This window comes from Eschrichtius robustus, chromosome 15 (genome assembly GCF_028021215.1).
Source record: "Eschrichtius robustus isolate mEscRob2 chromosome 15, mEscRob2.pri, whole genome shotgun sequence".
Lineage (NCBI taxonomy): Eukaryota > Metazoa > Chordata > Mammalia > Artiodactyla > Eschrichtiidae > Eschrichtius > Eschrichtius robustus.
The window spans coordinates 87,277,147-87,298,290 of NC_090838.1; the positions used below are offsets into that span (position 1 = coordinate 87,277,147).

General features: G+C 42.8%; 1 protein-coding gene across 1 annotated transcript in view; it reads left to right on the forward strand.

The window, feature by feature from the left end:
* The window catches only part of VWA3B (von Willebrand factor A domain containing 3B), a 205,972-nt gene that overhangs the window by 67,999 nt on the left and 116,829 nt on the right, over nucleotides 1-21,144 (forward strand). Inside the window, exon 7 of the mRNA XM_068564559.1 lies at nucleotides 8,275-8,409. Within this exon, the coding sequence (XP_068420660.1) occupies nucleotides 8,275-8,409 (135 nt within the window). The remainder of the gene's footprint in view (nucleotides 1-8,274; nucleotides 8,410-21,144) is intronic.

The window sequence follows — 21,144 nt, forward strand, 5'->3', positions numbered from 1 at the left end:
CTTCTACCTTTGGAAACTGCAATTTTTTTGTATGTTGGTGGAGAAAAATGCATGAACGAAACTCAATATTACAAAACCAAAATCTGTTTGTTTTAAGGTATGTTCAGGCTGACAGGCTTAAGGAGAAAAAACAACCAAGTCCTCATTCTTGGAAGACACTTGTGATCTTTAATTAGATATTTAAAGTTTGCTGGCCCATCACTCAGGATTGGCTTGGCTTGGCTTTGTTTCTAAGCTCTAATTTAATACAGAAGCACCGACTGGTGCCTGTTTATGGGTTACTGAGAGCAGTTCTCTCAGAGGTCTCCTTCCTGCTCCCTAGAACTCAGTTTAATTCAATGGATGGAGCTGGAGCAGCTGCACTTCCAAAATTGCTGCCGCGTTACAGTTTACAAGGCTGAGACTTTATCTCCGAAGTCCTGCTCCTTCTAATAATGGCATGCCTTGGGTTTCTTATTACTGCTCTGAGACAGTCCTCTTGTTAGCAAAGCATTTATGAAACGCCTTCTGTGTGCTTTAGTGTCTCACTAGGGGTGAGGAGGAGATTCAGAAGGAATAAAAGACAAGTTTCCTATTCAGGGAACCCTAAACTCTTAGGATATCAATTATGCTTCTGCTTGATGATTTCAAAAGTTGCTCCTTCACAAAAAGGAGGGGATATATGTATATGTATAGCTGATTCACTTTGCTGTACAGCAGAAACTAACACAACACTGTAAAGCACCTGTACTCCAATAAAAATTAATTTAAAAAAATAATAAAAGCGGGAAAAACAAGTTGCTCCTTCCCATCAAAACTGCAGGATCTCAGTTTAGGATTTAAGAATTGCCCACCGACACTCAACCCTCTTGTTCCCTTAGTTCAATCCTTCACCTAATGGTTAGGAAGGTCTAGTTTTCCCCACCAGAGAGTAAGTCTCTTTAAGGGTAGGGACCCCCCTGTATTTTTTTCCCCCATAGTGGTTTTAAATCCTGGGTTCCTTGTTTATTCTTAGCCTGTCACCAGGACCCCTGCACTGCTCGCTGGAACCCTCTCTTGGCACCGGGCAGTGGTGGGCTCAGCCCAGTTCTTTAGTCACCAACATAATCAGTCTCTTAGAATCACACTGAAATAATCAAGTGGGTTCAGACATCCTGCATCACCTAACAAAACATTGAAGCATAGAGAAATCTCTGAAAAAAATCTTTTAAAAATTAAATTGAATTACTAGGAAAAAAGAGCTAGTGTAGATTTCTGATTACATTTGAATACGCTTGTTCTGATTTCAAGGTGAGGGATCTACTCCACATATATTATTTGAAAGTGGAGCATTGTGCTGAGCTCTGGGGTTGCAATGATGAAAAAAGGGGCTCCCTCTCTTCAAGAAGCTGATGTTCTGGAGCAGCCTACGAGGTGTCAGGGATACACCACGGAGAGCAGTTACAAAAAGGGATAAACGTAGTTCTGTCCTCAAAGTAATAGCAGTTTGATAAGGGATGCAGTATGCCAATAGTAGAAGCTCAACACTGGAGAGCTCTCAGAGTTAGTAAAACCCCTCGGGCCTGCCTGTGGGTGACCGCCGATCCCAGCGCAGGTAGATTACAGCTAAACCAGCCCATGTGTGCTACAACTCAGTAGAGTGCAGCATTAGGTCCTGACCTCAGTGTTACAGCTCACCAACCATCATCATCTACAGATCAGAATTACAAACTGGGTGGCTTCCATACCAGGAAGAGATGAGCCTGTAAGCCCCTTGAAGGAAACTAAAAACAACCAGTACGTAACAGATGAGGTTTGCTTACACAAATCCTGCATTGTGGTAATTTTTGAGGATATACAAGCACAGTGCTCCACGTGGAAAGAGTATGGGGAGGGGGAGTTGGAGACAGACAGACCTGAGGCTGAAGCCTGACTTCCTCACTGATTAGTTGTGTGGCCTTGGGCAAGTTCCTTAATTTTTCTGAACCACAGTTTGCTCATCTGTTAAGTGGGAGTGATGAGCCCTACTTGGGTGACGGCTGTAAGAACAAATGAAGTAGTATGTGTAAGTGCCCAACACAGTGGCTGGCACATAGTAGGTACAAAGTCAATTTTACTTTCCCCCTCTTCCTCCTTCTTTACGTATCAGCAGGAAGCAGCCATTATGAAATACATCTAAAATAAACGACACTCTTAGAAACAGTAGAATATCATGAACCATATCAATGAGAGTGGCCTGGAACGGGTGTCTGGAAGATGGTACGTCAAGGACTCTCTGACACCTTGAAGGTCAGGCACAAAAAGAGCTTTGACTCTTTAGGAGCATTTCTTTAGGGCAGAAACAGGGACATCAGGGTATTAGAATATTGTTCCCAGAAATCACCCAACTTCGTTTTGTTTTTTCTCCAAGCATATGCTGGATAGAAATAATTTGCGTACATGCCTGACTTGCCTTAAGAGACTAAAGCTTCGCAAACTTTTGTTGCAAGAGGGTCACGGGGATGCTTGTAAGAGTACAATTTCCTGGATTCCCACCCTCAGAGTGAGTCTGGGGTGTGGCCTAGGAATCTGCATTTTGATAAGCTGATTGGGGGTTCTGACACAAGTTCTGAGGACCACACTTTGGGAAGACCACCCTGGAGGGGGAGCCTCTTCAAAGCTCACACTGTTTCCTATTCACTCTGTATTTCCAGTGCTCAGATATCATGAGCGTCGGTTGAGTTTTGTTGAAGAAATGAATGAATGATGATTCTCCGAGAAGATGTCCTGTTGTGAAAAGGATATTTTTAAACGATTGGCTTCCTGGTTTCTAGGTTAGTCTCTTGTGAGTTTGAAGAAATAATGAGCCTCCTAAAACTTACTCATTCCTGAATGACCTGGCAGAGCTGGGAAGAGACCCCTCTATGTGAGTGAGACCCAGTCCCCAGTAGACCATGTGACCTACCATCCCAAAAACGGGTTTCCACTGCGGGCAGGAGGCAGAGCAGATGCTAGCATGGGATCGCTCCCGCAAAACAACAGTCCTAGCCTTACTGTTTCTCTCTTGATTCAGAGTTGGTTGATAGAAATCAGTGAGCAGCCCTGTGAGCATCTTATAATTCTTTCTGGGCACTGTAAGTCCCTTAGAACCAAAAGAAGTGCAGTCCTTTTATGTGATTGGAAAAGCTGGAAAAAAAAAAAACTTTCATAAGTTTGCTCTAAAGGAAACTCATAAAGTTCCTTCGAATTTACCATTTCATTAAAACACTTACCTTTGAGTTGGTGTCTTCTGAATGGCATTAGCGATTCTAAATAGGATGGATTTATCCAACTAAACTTTATTCATGGGCATTTGGGGCATTTTCTCTTTAGATATTGCTTCTCTATTCTTGTGCCTGTGTCTTTATCACCTGTTTGCTAGTAGCCCCCAGAGTCTGGGGTCATGCTTCTTACTGAGTTTTGTGGAACACTTGCTCTCTACCGTGGGGAGAAGAGTTATGGTTTATATACAGGTTTTTTATGTGAATATTGGACAATTAGACTGCATTCCATTTGCATGTTACAGTGTTACACTTAGAAGAAAGAGGCCCCAGGAGATGGTACCATAGCCTCCTATTAAGAATTGTCCATACTTGATATTTGAAACTGCTTTTAAGGCATCATGATGTTTGTGAAACACATATATTCATTGTCCCAAGAAAACGTTAGACGTTTATCAAGATGGTGAAATGACTCTATTTGCTTTAAATTAATTTAATTAATGGTTAATTTCCATAGGGTGAGACTGAGCAAAATATCTTAATATGTCATTTAACACAAGGAACTGGGAATGCTTCCATTACAACAAAAACTACTGATTTCACCACTTTCAATCCCTTTATGGATGTAATATACACCCTTTTACCAGATGCATATTATAATTTTAGGTCTCTGGGGATTTTAATTACCTCATTGTTCATTATTATTTTTAAATGTTATATCACTTTCTGAAAATAGAAGTGCTGTGTTTTCCTGAAAATACTGCCTTTTGTAGTCATGTTCAACTCTTTCAGATCCTCAAGACTGAGTAGGCATTTAGGGCTCAGGCAGTGAGCAGAGTCTCCACCCAGGGGGGCCAGTTCTTCCCCCAGGAGTCCTGGGCGATGGGGAAAGGGCCACAGCAGGACCCAGGGGATGGTCTGGGATTCACGGTTGCTGAGGGTGGTTTTAATTTAATTTAATAGCCCTTCCCTTCCTGCCCCTGGTATTGCTAATATTTCAGATATGGGGGTGGGGGGTAGGTACCTTGCCTTGCTGTGGCACGAGGACCTAAAAAGAAATGACTTACTGCTCTAGGGCACGTCACTGTTAATGTCTGGAACACCTAGGGCATAGCCATATGCTCAAATGATATATAAGTCTGTTACATACCATTCAGAAGAGTTTCTTGCATTATTGGGGGTTGTCGGTTATGAGACAGAGCAATCCCTTGAGGAAAGAACACATTAGATGCTCCGTCATTGTTTCTTTGTCATAAAGAAAAATGAAAAGAAGGAAGGGTAGGAATCCTTACTGGAAACCCATGATCCTGTGCTGAGTGCCGTGGAGAATACAAAGAGAGAAGAGACATTCTGCCCTTGCAAACACAAACCATAATCCGACACAGCAGGCTGATACTGCAGGAAAGCTGTAGATCACAGCTCTCGGCCCCAGGATGGCCCTGGACCCGCCACTGAGTGGTGAGCTGTGTTGTAAGCAGCTGCTTACCAAAAATAAAGCCTCGTGTTTGTGAAGGATTGGCTTCAATTAGCCTGGATTCAAGGTCTGGATACACTAATTCACCATCCCCGGCTGATGCTTCTTTATGCTCTTTGGAATTGGAGGTTGGCCTGCCAGGCAGCCAGGAATTGCATATGGCGCCAGCCTCTTTAATTGCGTGTGGCCTGAGAGTGTGTCCTGGCAGCAAAAGCACCGAGAGCAGTGGTTGTGCCTGGTTCATTTCATGGGAATTGAAATGGAGCAGGAGGCAGATCGCTGTTTCCTGGGGTGGCGGGGCAGAGTTTGATGGTGGAGTCAGGCTGCTGCCTTGAATGAAGGGTGGGGCTGGGTGAGTGCAGTGGAGGGCTCCGAGCCCCCTGATAGGGAGCACGGGGGAGTGCGGGGGCCCTGGAGGGCTGGGAGGACGGTGCTCTTACTGGGTTCATGGTGGCAGACTATTAGAGGGGGTGTCATGGCGGGGGCCTTGAACCCTGGATTTGAATGCCAGCTCAGGGTTCACTGGCAGTGCCCACCCACCACATATACTAAGTGCTCAACAAATATTTGCCACGTGAATAGATGAATGACTTGGACTCTGACAACTGGACTTTATCCTACAAGTGAGACAAGGAAGATTTAACAGGGCGGTGGTGTTTGGCGGCAGGTGGGCTCTTCCCCTGACACATCCAAACGTATCTGACCTGGGTCTCATTCATATGTTAAACAAGCCAGTCAGTACCGGGTGCGAACAACAAACAACAGCTTGATGTGACATCACCTCCAGCTAGTGTCAGCGTTCTGTGAGCCTTCAAGTGGTTACCACAAGGCCTGTGGGAGATGTCAGGGGTTGGTGTGGGAGGGGGCAGTTGGGGTTGGAGGATCTTTTAGGTCACCCGGGTGTCTGTATGAGGAACCATATCCTGTCTCTGTGCGCGGCAGGATCCGCTGTGGTTTCATCTCCTTTCTGGTTTGGCCTGGAGAACTTCAAACTCACAAAGCTCTCTGAATACTGAAATCTCCTGTGCCTTGTCCTCCGCGCTCTTCTGTTTCCAGTGGGGCTGTCCCCCTTGGCTGCAGCTGTCTGATTTCCCAGCTAAGCTCCTTAGAAGTGACCCAGATAAAAATGGCAGCCCTTCCTGACTGCCTGTAGAATAACTTGAAATAAAACCTCTGCCTTCTAAGTTAGGCTTTTTATTGCTTGTGGTTTTTCTTGTCTGCTAGCTGGTTTTGTTTCATTATGTTCTGTTTTTAAAGCAAACCAAGTTAAATGGGTAGTTTTGAGTTTTGTTTTCTGATCACCAGCGGTAGGAATCTGTAGCTGCCTGATTATAACGACTAAACCAGTGGAGTGAGAGTCTGATGACTACTTGCTCAGGAGAGCACGTCCCAGGTCACTGCTGCGCCTTAAACGCACTTTCCTGTCCTTGCATTAGAGAGCGGCAACTGTATTTCCTTGGAAGTTTTTCCTTTGAGGCTGAAGGAGTAAGTAGTCTACTCCTTCTTAAGATGTTATTGACAAGCTTGAGGGAAATGGAAAGCCTTGACTCATTTGAAACTTTTACAGAGAGAATTCTGCTACTTAACACCTCCAGGCTGAAGCAAGCAGCTGGAAGCCAGTTTTGCTTTCACAGGGTCAGAAAATCCTGTGGGCTCCAGGTTTGCAATGGGCAGCAGCCTGCGATATTTTTGGAGTTCCAGCGTGGAGCTGGGAACTCATCACGTTTCACTCCTCGGGCTATTGATGGCTGTGGAGCCCTGGTGGCCATCCATCTCTGTCAGGGCTTGTCACTTGCTTCTTAATAAATATAGCTATTAATACTCTCTCACTTGATCTGGCCTACTTCAGGAGGGCCAGAGCTCTGGTTTCCCTTAATTCCGCCCCACCCTTCTGGACTACATTTTAAAAGTCAGAAACATCAACTCTGGTCTGCCCTGGTAGCTTAAAGTCAAGTCTTTTGGCCCCGGGTGGACGAGTCTCCTGGGGCGGCCCCTACACCTGGTGGCTATTCTCTTTCTCTGTGGTTGTGGGATCTCAGGCATCTGTGGACTGTTAAGTGGGATGCCATCAGCAGCTTGGGTAGGGACCTCTATAAACCAGCCGTCCCTTTTCTAGGACACCTAGTCAGGGTGGCTGAGTTGGTACAGTTACACCAACTTGGGTTTGACACCCTGCTCTGCCACTCTTGAGGGTATGACCTTGGACAACTAACTAGCTCCCCCTCAGTTTACACAGCTGTGAAATGGGGACAGGAATAGAATTTGCCTGGAGAATTGTTGTGAAGAGAGATGAGAAAATGTTTCGAAAGGCCTAAGCACAATGCCAGGCACATAGCAGGTGCCCCAAAAAGGTATTTCTCATTAGGGAATCGGGACTCAGCTTACTTAAGTAATAGCAGCATCGGTGTTCTCTGAGCCGACTGTACACAGTCTGTGAAGTAGATTTCTTGTGAATGTTTGTTTTTAAGTAAACTTTTATTGGAATGGAGTCTTTAAAACTAGAGAATACGTCTGCTAAATTCTTGTCTGAACAACCTTTTAGAACCATCCCAGAGCAGGGACTCCCCTATAGCCCCCACGATGCCATGAGTGGTGCCAGGCTGGTGGCTGGGCCTGCGGCTGTCACTGAAAATGGGTGAGTGGCATCTTCTAAGCACGGTTGCCTGTTGGGGTCACTGCTGGCCTCGTATGCACAGCAGGCTCTGGCGGAGAGAACTGTAGGTTCACATACAGTTGTAAGAAATAACAGAAATGCCCACATGCTCTTTACTGGGTTTCCCCCATGGTAGCATCTTGCAAAACTATAGGACGGTATCACAACAAGGATGTTGATATTGATGCTCTCAGGATACCACCCCAGGTTCCCAGGTGTTGCATTTTATAGTCACACCCATCCCCCTCCTGCTCCTACACCCTCCTTAACCTCTGGAAATTACTAATCTGTTAGAGCCAGGATCTAGGTGGAGGCAGAGCCTCTGTCCCAGCCTTGGACTTCTTATCCATGGGATGAACGTCTATTGACTGATTGCTAAAATGATATAAATATCTATATTAATTAAGCCATATCATTTAAAAAATGTCATACAGCCAGACCAGACCCTTAACTGAGACAGGAGAGGTCCAGAAAAGGAGGCCAAAGAATTGTTATTACATTAGGGAAAAATAGAGTTGTGAAGGTGGTTTCCAAGAAGCAGGAAATCTCGGCTTAATCAAGAAAGGTGAGGGGTTGTTACTTTCATATACCATTGAGTTTCCCTTGCCCACAGTGATCACCCTGGCTTTTATTGGGTGCTTTTGAATATTTTTATTCTTTATCTTATTTGAGTATTATCAATAAATTCATCTTAAAATATCCTGGCTGCCACAAATATTTACTTTATAAGGATTTATTACCTCCTAAAGTCTGCATTTATGATTTCTTGAGATGACAGCATTTTCTTAGGGATTTCACTTCTGAATTTCAGAAAGACATTAGTGGGGAAAATGGAAGTTGATGTTCAGAAATATTCTAGAAACTTGGCCAGGGTGTGCCAGGCTTGCTAGGACCACCAGAGCGTTCTGGGGCCTTCCACAGCTGCCTGCTCACACGTGTTTCCCTTCCAGGAGCTGGGGTCAGAGAGGACGTGTTTCTCATCTGGAGGGAGATGCAGGAAGCCAGCAGCACGTTGGCCCAGATCCAGAGTCTGGTGGCTGAGCCTCCCAGTACCGACGTGGCCACAACAGACCACGGTGAGCGCTGTTTACGGGCACGAGTGTAAAAGAGTCATAACTGCTACTGGTTGGGGATGGGGGCTGTTTCCATGTTCCTTACCAAGGAGAGCTCCTTAGCCCAGCTCCTGAGGGGGCTCTCCAGAGCTCTGCTGTGCTGTGTGTGTGTGTGTGCACATGTGTGTGTCTGTAGGTTGTCAAAGCAAAATCAGAGTTCTATTCAGGGACTATTGCAAGAGGGGAAAAGAGACCTCAGTATGGAAGTGGGCTCAGTTATGAATAAACATGGACCAGTAGGGATTTACAGCCAAGGAGCAGGGTGGAGGGTTGGTGGGTGGAAAATTACCGAGAAGAAACATCAGGGTTAAAAGGGGATTTCTGGCTAAACCTATCTGACAGGATTCTTGCTGAAGGCAGGCCGTGGTGATCAGACATCACCTGGGGGACAGTGGGGTATGAGGAATTTGCTCAGGTATGGGGGATCCTGGTGAACTGTCCTCGCAGGATTTTTGCTAAAATTAGGCTATGCAGAGACAAACACAGAAGTCCATAGGTCAAGATCCAGTTGAAAAGAGGATTCAGAGGAGCCTGAGTTTGGAGTGAGAAATCTGGTTGTAAATCCCAACTCCATCACTAGATTAACCTGAATCTATCTCTTTGAGCCTTAATTTATTCTCCTGTTAAATAATGATAACATCAGTCTTAAGAGACTATTGTAAAAATTAAGTAAAATAATGCATGCTTTGCACCAAGCAGGTACTTGGTAAATGTTAGCTCGATCTTTTCTCTTTCACAGTTAGGGCAGTGAGAATACTGATTCTTCTTCCTGAGTTCTTGAGTTAGTAAAGGATTTTCCTCTGTAGGGGACTGGTTTCATTTAGGGCACGGCTGGTAAGAACAGTAGTTAACAAAGCACATACCTTACATATCAGGCACTGTTCTAGGCACTTCACAAGTATTAGCTCATTTCATCGTTACCACAACCTTATAAGACACCTGCTACTTTTATCTCCATTTAAGGTTAAGTAACTTGCCCAAGGCCACGCTAGAAGTAATGAAGCCAGGATTCAAAACCTAGTTCCTCAGTAAAAATACTGATGTCTGGCTCCCAACCCAGACATTCTGATTTAATCCATAAAGGATGCAATCTGGACATTGGGAGTTTTGAGAGCTCCCCAGGCAATCCTAATGTGCAGCAAAGTTTGGAAGCCCCTGCCATGCTGTATTGCCTCCTGGTACCCTGCCTGTGTTACAGAGGCATCAGTGGGGGAGGAGAGCAAGAAGGCCAGGCTGGACGGGGTCAGGGATGCAGTTGAAGAGGAGAAGCGGGGAAGGGGACATGAGTAGAGGGAGGAAGAGGTAGAAGGCATGGGTGAGCTTGCCCTGTGCGACTTAATAAATTCCTGGCAACAGTGACTTTTTCCTGTGAGTGGGTGTCCTGACTTGGGTCTCGGGCAGCAGCAACTGCAGTTGCTTCGCCAGGACCAGCTGTCGGGGGTTTCCAAGGAGGGGCCCAATCAGGCTTGTCTGGAGGGGCTGCTCACTTGTAGTGACACCTGTCCCCCCCCTCAGCCTGAGGTTAAAGTCAAGAACTCAGAGAGTCCTCTGTCATCCTGAGAGAATGAAAATGAAGCAGGGGACCTGGGATAAGGCAAACATTCATGCCAGACAAATGCTGCTAAGGTGTTTATTTGTGGGAGTGCTATGGACTGAACTCTGTCCCCCCAAATTCAGATGTTGAAGCCCTAACCCCAGTGTGTCTATATTTGGAGACAGGGCCTTTAAGGAGGTAAAGTTACATGAGATCGTAAGAGTGGGGCCCTAATCTAATAGAACTGGTGTCCTAATAAGAAGAGAAAGAGACACTGGAGACCTCTCTGTCTTCACACATCACATGAGGACACAGCCAGAAGGTTGCCATCTGCAAGCCAGGAAGAGATGCTTCACCAGAAACCAAACCTGTAGGCACCTTGATCTTGGACTTCCAGCCTCCAGAACTGTGAGAAAATAAACTTCTGTTGTTTAAGCCACCCAGTCTTCAGTATTTTGTTATGGCATATTGAGCAGACTAATAGAGGGAATATTGAGGCTTGGGGTAATCTTGAGGGTTAACAGAAGGTTTTTAGATGTTGTTTCTAAAGGAAACAGAAGAGTTATTGGCCTCTGTAATCTTTAGAAGGATAGATTGTCATCCCTTTGTTTCAATCTAATACACACACACACACAACTAAAAACCAAAATAACTCCAAGCATAAGCTTTCAAACCATGCTTTTTTTTTTGGCTGCATTGGGTCTTAGTTGTGGTGCACAGGCTCTCTTGTTGAGGTGCACGAGCTCAGTAGTTGTGGCACGTGGGCTTAGCTGCCCCGCAGCATGTGGGAACCTAGTTCCCCGACCAGGGATTGAACCCACGTCCCCTGCATTGGAAGGCGGATTCTTTACCACTGGACCACGAGGGAAGTCCCAAAAGATGCTTTAAATGTACCATTTCTATTCTTCTAAAATTTATTTAATTTAATTTATTTTTATTTTTGGCTGCGTTGGGTCTTTGTTGCTGCGCACTGGCTTTCTCTAGTTGCAGCGAGCGGAGGCTACTCTTCGTTGCAGTGCACGGGCTTTTCATTGTGGTGGCTTCTCTCGTTGCAGAGCATGGGCTCTAGGCACATGGGCTTCAGTAGTTGTGGCACGTAGGCTCAGTACTTGTAGCTCGCGGGCTCTAGAGCGCAGGCTCAGTAGTTGTGGTGCACGGGCTTAGTTGCTCCGCGGCATGTGGGATCTTCCTGGACCAGGGCTTGGACCTCTGTCCCCTGCACTGGCAGGCGGATTCTTAACCACTGCGCCACCAGGGAAGTCCCTACCATTTCTCTTTAAAAAGGAAAATTTGGTCAGGACCTTTCCACTGTTGGATACCAAAAGAAGCTTTTGTAACCTTGCTTTGGCCCCAAAGGCCACGTGTAACGTCTGACTTGCTCCCGTTGCCACCCACGGCCCAGTGTTATTGCAGCAAAGGCTGTGTCAGCCCAAGACCCTGTGTCTGCTTTGTGTGAAGGCAGCAGCCATTTTCCATGTTTGGCTGGCCGAGGCCTGCAGGCCAGAGGAGATATGGTAACCGTCTGGAGAGGGGAAGGGTAGGATGGAGGAGGTCAGGTGAGCTGTCATTACACGTGGAACCTTCATGTGAATTAGACAAAGTCTTCCTTCCTGGACATAGCGGCCCCCACCTGCCCCCTCGGCTGGGTGCACTGGTTCAGGGACCAACTGGCACCTATAGGACCAGGACCGGGAGGACAGTTTCTGGCAGGGATGACTCATCAGCCTGGTACCTGGAATAAGAAGATGGGGAGGCCACACAATCTGGCCGTTGGTAATTTTGACCTCTTTTAATTACCAAGAGCAGTGTATGAGAATTCCCTGAGGGGAAAAAAAAAACTGACAAAAATACATGAAACATTGGTTTTTAAAGGCGCTTGACACCAAGCAACAAAGGCCAGTGGTCTCTGAGATACAGGAAAATCCAAGGTAAACTCTGATTGTCCCAGCTTAATGCTTAGTGCTTTGAGAGAGTTTCCAGGCCATGGTGTAGGGAGAAGGATCCCAGGTAGAGCACAGCAAACTTCCAGGTTTGAGAGGTAGAGTTAGAAGTCCAGGGAGATCAAGATATCAAGATTTCACAGGACAAAGTACCAGAGTGGAGAGAGGTGCACAGAGAGAGAACCCTGGAAATCTGCAAAGAGCCCCTCTTGTGATTTCTGCTCAACATTGATCATTCTATGAGGAAATTAACTGAGGCTGGGGAAGATCCATTGGAAAGAATTAGAAAGAAAGGGTTTAGAGCTCACACAGGACCAGGAACAGTGCCTGTTCTTACCAGTCTGATTGGAAAAACGTATAAGTCACAGAGCACTGGGTAGACTACTTGGGAAGGTCTTGCCTCAGTAATGGGGACTGACTAGCCTTAAACTGAGCTCTGGGGCCTTCTAAGAAATCATCAAAGCAAGACATGAAGGTAGAGAGTTCTTTCTGGGTAACTTAACTGCATCTCAGAACAAAGCTCAAGAAGATTTGTAAGAATATAAAAACATCCAGTACCCAACAAGGTAAAATTCACAACCGTTGGTATCCAATCAAAGTTTACTAGGCATGAAAAGAAGAAAACTGACACAGATGTTAGAATTGGCAGAAAAAGACATTTAAACAGTTACAACTGTATTCCATATGTTCAAAAAGTTAAGTGGAGACAGGGAGGTATTTTAAAAAAATACATGTTGAACTTTTAGAGATGAAAATTTTTAGGGAAGAAAATATCTTACTTGAAAACATGTTGCATGGGATCAATGGCAGATTAGACATTGCAGGGAAAAAGGTTAGTGATCTTGAAGACATAGCAATAGAAACTATCCAAAATGAGACATACGGAGAAAGAAAAAACAGTAATAGATAACAAACAAATAAAAACAAATAACAAAAGAGCGTCAGTGAACTGTAGGACAACTTCAAGTAAACAAATATACATGTAGATGGAATTCCTGAGGAGAGGGGAGGAGAGAGAACAGAAATATATTTGGAGAAATAAAGATTGAAAATTTTCCAAATTTGATGAAAATTATAACGTAGAGATCCAAGAAATTCGACGAATGCCAAGTACAAGAAGATGAGGGGAGCTGTACCAAAGGACATCATAATCAATTTGCTTGAAACCACTAATGAAGAGAAAATGTTAAAAGCAGGCAGAGCAAAAAAGACATTTTCTGTAAAAGGAACAGAGGTAAGCATGACAGCAGATTTCTTGTTGCAAGTGAAAAGACAGTGGAGTAACATCTTATTTTTTTTTCATTCAGTACCTTAAACTCTCAATCTAGAATTCTAATATTTTGTGAAAATATCTTTCAAAAACAAAGGCAAAATAAAGGCATTTTCACATGTACAACAGCTGAAAGAATTTATTATCAGCTCATCTGCACTGCAGGAAAAGTCAGAGGAAATCCTTCAGGCAGAAGGAGCATGTGATACTTTTATATGGAAAGAAATGAATGGCGATATGGTTCTACACAAAGGAATTAAGGACACTGGAAATGACTGCATTGGTAAACAGGTGATATTTTTCTATTCAGATACCTTTAAAAGACAGTTGACTGTTTAAGCAAAAATAATAACAGTGTACTGTGGGGTTTATACCATGTATATAAAAGTTAATTGTATGACAATAGTAGCATAAAAGGCAGGAGGGGAATAGCAGCGTTATTCATAAGTTCCAAAGATGAACAACCCAAAAGTCCACCAACAGATGACTGGATAAACAAAGGGTGGTATATACAGACAATGGAATATTATTCAGCTTTAAGAAGGAAACTCTGACACATGCTACAACATGGATAAACCTTGAAAACACTATGCTAAGTGAAAAGCCAGACACAAAAAGTGGTTACCAGGGGCTGGCAGGATTGGGGAATGGAGGGAGTCATTTAATGAGTACAGAGTTTCTGTTTGGGATACTGTAAAAGTTCTGGAGTTGGATGGTGGTGATGGTGATTCAACAGTGTGAATGTACTTAATGCCACCTAAAACTGGTTACAATGATAAATTTTGTGTTATGTGTATTTTACCACAATTGTAAAAACAGCAAACCACTGCATTGCAAAAAAAAAAAAAAAAAAAATCCAGGAGGGGAGAAATGGAAATATGCTATTGTAAGGTTCTTATACTATGTGTGGGGTGATACAATATCAATTGAAATTAGACCATGATACATTGAAAATGTGTACTATAAACTAAAATAACCACTAAATAACAAAACAAGCCAACAAACAAGATAAATTGGATTTGAAAATACTCACTCCAAAAGCTGACTCAGGAAAAAAAGAGAGAGAATTAAGGACAGATGGGGCCAATAGACAACAAATAGCAAAATGATTGGCATAAACCTAACCATGCATATGGCAAAACTTACCAGTTTGTACATTTTAAATGTATATGGTTTATTGTTATCAATTATACCTTAACACAGCTCTTACTAAGGTAACACAGGAGGCTGTGCATCTCTCCTGAAGTGCTGAGCTGTTCAGAGACATTGGTGTTGGCATATCCGAGCATTCTATGTGTATGTGTATGTGTCTGTGTGGGTGCCAGGTATGGCTCTCAAACAATAATATGGCCTTTCTCACAAAACGTTCAAGAATTTGTCCAAAGTTAGAGAGACTTTACTCTTCTTTGGATGATGCTTCAGCTCAAAGCATTTCAGGAACTCTGCATTTGCAGTAACCTTCACAGACATTTTATGACTCGCTAGAGATAATTAGTCTAATCATGTTGTGTAGCGATGCCGAAATTGGACTCTGCATACTTGGTTGGTTCAGAATATCAAACTCAATGTCAAAAGACAAGGAAAAGGCAAAAGGTCCATTCAGGCTCTGTAGGAAGTTCCGTCAAGGAGCTCTGCGGGAGTTTTGAGCATTTTTTTTAACAAGTGGAGAAAGAGAAAATGCTCATTTTTATTGGCATTGTGTTAAATAACTGGCCGGATTTCCCTGTAGTCATTGGTGATGGTGAAGTACACAGGTTTGGAGTTACAAAGACATTAATCTTGTCTCTGCCCAGTCCTGTGTGACCCTGGGCAAGACACTTATTATCTGTGCCTCAGTTTCCTTATTTGCAAAATTGGGATAATGATAATACCTACCCAATGCGCTGTTGTGAGAATTAAATGAGAAAATATATGTAAAACACTTAAAACTGTGCTGACACATAGAATGTAATGATAGCATAAAAAAGTTTGATCCATTTATTTATTCTTTTGTTTATTGAATACTCACTATACGTAGCTCTGTGCTAGACAGTGAGTATAATGACGAAAAACAGACATGGAATGGCCCCTAATAAAGCAGGATCTTGTACCATTTCTTGTTCAGGAAGGGTAGAAAATCAGGAGCACATGGAAGTGTAATTCCCACCTGAGGTAGTGTGACTAAGGAAAGGTGTGAGCTCCTGAGGTTTCTGGGGTAAAGGAAAGCCTCGCTGAGGAAATGACATTGGACCTGATATCTGAGGGTTGAGGGGGTGAGTTAATGAGATGAAGGGTGGGAGTAAGGGAAGAATTTATGCTAGGCAACAGAATAGCGCATGCAAAGGTCCTGAGGCAGGAAGGAGCATGGCACTTTAGTAGAGCTGGAAAAGACGAGTGTGGCCAGAGCTCAGAATTCAAGTTAGCAGTTGGCCTGTGATGAGTCTGGAAAAGTACGTAAGGACCAGACCATGCTGGGTCTGGAGTCCATGGCATGAGAAGTCAGTTCATAATTTCAGACCAATGGGAACCCAGTGGAAGCTTTTAAGCAAGGGAATGATAAGGTCAGATTTGCTTTCAGAAAAAAACCACTTTGACTATTGTGTGGGAAAAGATTGGAGGGGAGGGACCAAGTGAGGATGAGGGAAGAGAGTTAGGATGTTAGTATAGACAAGAAATGAAAGAATATCGGACTAGGGTGATAGTATGTGAAGATGATGCTAAGTGGGCAGATCTGAGGGAGAATTCAAATATTGAACCTGGCAGGACTTAGGGTTAAAGAAGGTATAGGTGTCAAAGCTAAGCTCCTAGATGAATATTGACGAAGCTGATTAATAAGCAGCAAGTGAGAGTGCTAGAAAGGGCCAGTATTTTGTTTAACTCAAGCATACGTTTTCTCATGGGTAGTGAGCTCTGTATTTTCCAGACAAAAAACACAAACATAAAAACATCTGCATAAGAGTAGCATGTAATGCTTCCACAAATCAGTGTTAAGGCTCTCACTGAAAAAATCCCCCCAAAATGTGGGAGAAGAATTACTTCATTAGGATTCTGTAGATGTGATGCATTTAATTCAGGAAGGTTATTGGAATGTAATACAAGATATGATGAAATGTCAAAGCTAGAATCATGTTGTTAGAAAGTGACTGTGTTAAATGAAAATAAAAATTCAACTTATCAAGATTTGTGGGATGCAGCAAAAGCAGTGCTGAGAGGGAAATTTATAGCATTGAGTGCAATTAAATTAAAAGAGAAGACAGATCCAAAGTCAATAAGCTTCCACCTTAGGAAACTAGAAAAAGAGGAGCAAATTAAATGCAAAGTACACAGAAGAAAAAAATAAAAATTGGAGCAGATATTAATGAAGTTGAAGACAAAATCTGTAAAGAAAATCAACAAAATCAAAAGCTGGTTCTGATTCTTTGAAAAGATCCATAAAATCAATAAGCTTCTAGTCAGGCTAGATAAGAATGAAAGAGAAAACACACAAATTGCAAATATCAGAGATGAAAGAGAAAACATCACTAGGGATCCCATATTAAGAGAATAATAAAGGAATATTGTGAACAACTCTGTGCCTACAAAATTAATAACCTGGATGAAATGGACCAATTCCTTGAAAGGCACAATCTGTCAAATCTCCCACAAGAAGAAACAAACAATCTTAATAGGCCTATATCTGTTAAAGAAATTGAATCAATAGCAAACAACTGTCCACAACAGAAAGCACCAGGCCCTAAAAGTGACTCCTGAAAGCATCAAGAGACAAGTGACTCATCACATGCAAGTGATCCTCAGTACAATTAACAACTGATTTCTCATCAGACACCGTAGAGGCCAGAGGCAGTGGGATGAAATATTCAAAGTGGTGAAAGAAAAGGTCTGTCAATCAAGAATACTATATCTGGGAAAATTATCCATCAAAAGGAGGAGAAATTAACACATTCAAGATAAACAGAAACTGAGAGATTTCATTGCTAGAAAACTTGCCTTATAAAAAATAATAAAGAAAGTCTTTAAGGATGAAATGAAAGGGTATTAGAGAGTAACTTGAATCCACATTATAAAGATAACTACATGGGTAAATATAAAAGACAGTATAAATGTAGCTTTTGTTTGAACTTATTCTCCTATTTGATTTTAAAGATAACTGCACATAGCAATAATTATAAATATGTGTTGATGGGCACATAATGTATAAAGATATAATTTATACGAGAATAACAGCACAAGGAGTGGGGAGAGAATGGAGCTATATAGGTGCAAAGCTTTTGTGTACCTATTGAGATTAATTTGGCATTTATCCGAACTAGATTGTGGTAAGTTAAGATGTTAAGTGTAGTCCTGAGGGCGGCCACTAAAAATATAACTCAAAAAAATTTAGTAAAAGAAATGCCAAGGGAATTAAAATAGTATACTAGAAAATATCTTTTTTGACACAAAAGGCAGTAATAGAAGAATAGAGGAACAAAAAAGATTTAAGACATATAGAAAACAAATAGCAAAATGGCAGATGTGAATCCTACCGTATCATTTACTATATTACATAAAAATGAATTATACACTTCAGTTAAACAGCAGAGATAAACAGGATGGATTTTTAAAAAAAACATGTTCCAACCGTATGCTGTCTACAAAATACACACTTTAGATTGAAAGATACAAATAGGATCAAAGTCAAGGATGGAAAAAGACATGCAAATAGTAACAGTCAAAGAGCTGGAGTGGCTATGCTAATTGTGGACAAAATAGATAATAAAACAAAAAATTTTTACAAAGAGACATCTGGTAATAATAGAAGGGTCAACTTACCAAGAAGGTATTATAATTGTAAACATATATGCACCTAACAGCAGATCTTTAAGCAAAAACTGGCAAATTGAAAGGAGAAATAGTTCAACAATAATAGTTGAAGACTTCAGTATCCTACTTTCAATAACGAATGGAGGGACTTCCCTGGTGGTCCAGTGGTTAAGGCTCCGTGCTTCCATTGCAGGGGGCACGAGTTCGATCCCTGGTCAGGGAGCTAAGATCCCACATGCTGCAAGGTGGCAAAAAAAAAAAAAAAAAAAAAAAAAAAAAATATGAATGGAATAATCAGGCAGAAGATCAATAGAAAACTTTAACAACACAATAAATCAACTAGACTTAATAGATATCTGTTCCAGGCAACAGCAGTATAATACACATTCTTCTCAAATGCATCCAGATTATTCTCCAGAAGAGACCATATGGTGGACCATAAAATGAGTCTCAATAAATTTAAAAGGATTAAAATAATACAAAACATGTTCTCTGTTGATGCAAGATCAAAAAAGTGGCAAATATTTTAATTTCCCAAGGGAAGCAGATTCAGATCTCTGTCTTGGTTTAATTCTAGTATTCCCACTCTAAGAGTTGCCATTCTCACTACCGCAAGAATTTCAGGTTCTTAACCTTAAATTCCCAAACTCCATTAATCCTTTTCTCATTTCTTAATCTTGATTTTTCCACTTTATACCAAACATCTTGAATTGGTCTGTGTTTCTCTTGCCGTGTCATGCTGTCTTTTAAAGAAATAGTTGCCTTTGGTATAATTTGTTGCCTGTGGCCTGATCCTCAACTATTTTCAATTTATTTTCAATGTCATTTTAGACATAGACACATGAAATGTGTGGCTTTCGAAATTCTTCTCTTGGAGTCTGTGCTCTACTGGTGGGTTCTTCTTAGCCTTCATGCAGGTTTGTCATGAGCTATTGCTCCTTATCTCTCAGTGTCTAGTTGCAGGTATCATCAGAAAGTAAACATTCTTCCTGCAGCTGCCTCATCCACAGCCTACTTGTAATTTTTTTTAAGCTTCCTTCTTTCAGAATCACGAGGCAGAAGAAAAAAAATTAGAAAACAGAACGATATCATTGAGAGGCATTAGCTCCTCTCCCACATCCTATCCATTATCCGTGCTTTATGTTCTTTACTTTTACATCTGCTTCTTTTTTGCCTCTTTGTTCATTTAACTTCCTTCCCCTCCTGCTTACACCCCCTGAAGATTATAGGAGTTAGAGAACTCAGGGTTGGGATCGTTTTTCTGCTGGTTTATAGACAAGTTGCATAAACCATGGAACCCTTCTTTTCAACAGAGATTCTACTTTGATTTTTACAAGCATTACAAGTAGGAAGTAAAAATCATTTTCAGGGGAGAAAGGGCCTAGAATTCATCAAGATTCTTTCCCAATCTCCCATGAACATAATGGTTGCACACGCTAATCGTCATTCCCAAGATTATTCAACAGTCCGCTTGGGGCAGACTCTGTAGCTGCCAGTTTGGACTCAGGCACATATTAGAGATGTGACTTCAGGCACGTCACTGCATCTCCTTGTACCCCTGTCCTCGTGTGTGCAACCCCTGGGGCACTCCAGAGAACCTTTACCCCAATCTGCCAAGTGAATCAGTTGTGCAGAATATCAGTGGGTACCTTTCTCTGCCCCTCCATCTCCTCCTCCCCCTGGCTTGGCTCCCCTCCCAGTGCCAGGCAAACATGCGCAGCCCTCAGTGCTTTAACAAGTGTAGATGAACAGAAAATATCAGTCCGTCAGCAAGTGCAGTGAACCAAGTGCGTAACTGCCCGGAGACAGTCTACTCTCCTGAGCCACGCTGTCAACACCTGTCTCCTGGGTGCCCGACCCAGGTGGGCCTCATCATCCCACCTTCAGAGAACCCTCAGTCCTACCGGCTGCTGCCTGCTGAGCCTGTTGAAATCTCACCCATCTCACCAGCAGGAGTGTCCGGATTTCTTTCCCTGACAGTTGTCCCCTTTCTCCTTCCTCTGTCTCCCTTCCCAGCTGTCCTTAATTCTTCCTCCCTCCCTCTCTCTCTTTCCTTCTCTTCTCTTCTGTTTCCCTCCTTCCTTCCTTCCCTCCTTCCCTCCCTCCCTCCCTCCCTTCCTTCCTTCTTTCCTCTCTCTTTCTCTTTCCTTTTCTCTTGCTTGCTTGCTGTTGGTTTACTGTCTCATGACACTTGTGATAACAGGGATGTTGGACAGTGTGTACCAAGCTGTGATCTATCAAATAAAAGCCCTACAAAATGCTCTTTGGAGAAAGGACCTAGACTAAATGCCTTTAGGAAATACTATTCATGCCTCTGCTCATGGTGAGACCCACTGCTGAGTCCTACAACAAAGGCTTAGACAAGTCCTTCATTGAAAAGCCTGTTGAAACTGTTTATTTTCAAGCTCTGCAAACTTTTTGCTAAGGAATCCTCTTTCTGAGTAATAGCCACTGACATGCTGTAGAAGTAGAGTCTGTGGAACACACTGTGGGAAACATTGAACTTGATGCTCTGTGAGGTTGGTTCCAGATCTAGAGCTGTAGTTTAGTCATTAGCTGACTGTTCCCTTGAAAGGCACATGGACCATGGCAGGAATGAGGTGCCGGACAAGTAACTTTCAGTGGAGGAGGATGGGCCTCTTAGTCACGGTTCTTCAGAGACACAAAACCAATAGGATATGTGTATATATAAGTGTGTGTGTGTGTGCATGTGTATGTATATATGTGTGTATATAGAGAGATTTAAGGAGTTAGCTCACATGACTGTGGAAGCCAGCATGTCCAAAATCTGCAGGGCAGGCCAGCAGGCTGGAGACCCAGGGAAGAGCTGGTATTGCAGTTTGGGTCTAAAAGCAGAATTCCCTCTTCCTCAGGGGACGTCAGTCCGTCTTCTACTAAGGCCTCAATTGAATGGAGATGCCCACTCACAATATGGAGGATTATCTGCTTTACTCAAAGTCTGCTAATTTAAATATTAATCTCACTTTTAAAATACCTTCATAGAAACATCTAGAATAATATTCGTCAGATATCTGGGTAGTGTGGCCCGGCCAAGTTGACACATAAGATTAACCATCACCAAGGGGAGGGTAATTACGGTGGCTTTAAGTCCTTGATGGCTGTGAGCCTCCAGGGGAGGAGTGGGCACTGGTGGAATGTGTCCAGTTTGTCTTTTTGCTGTGGCC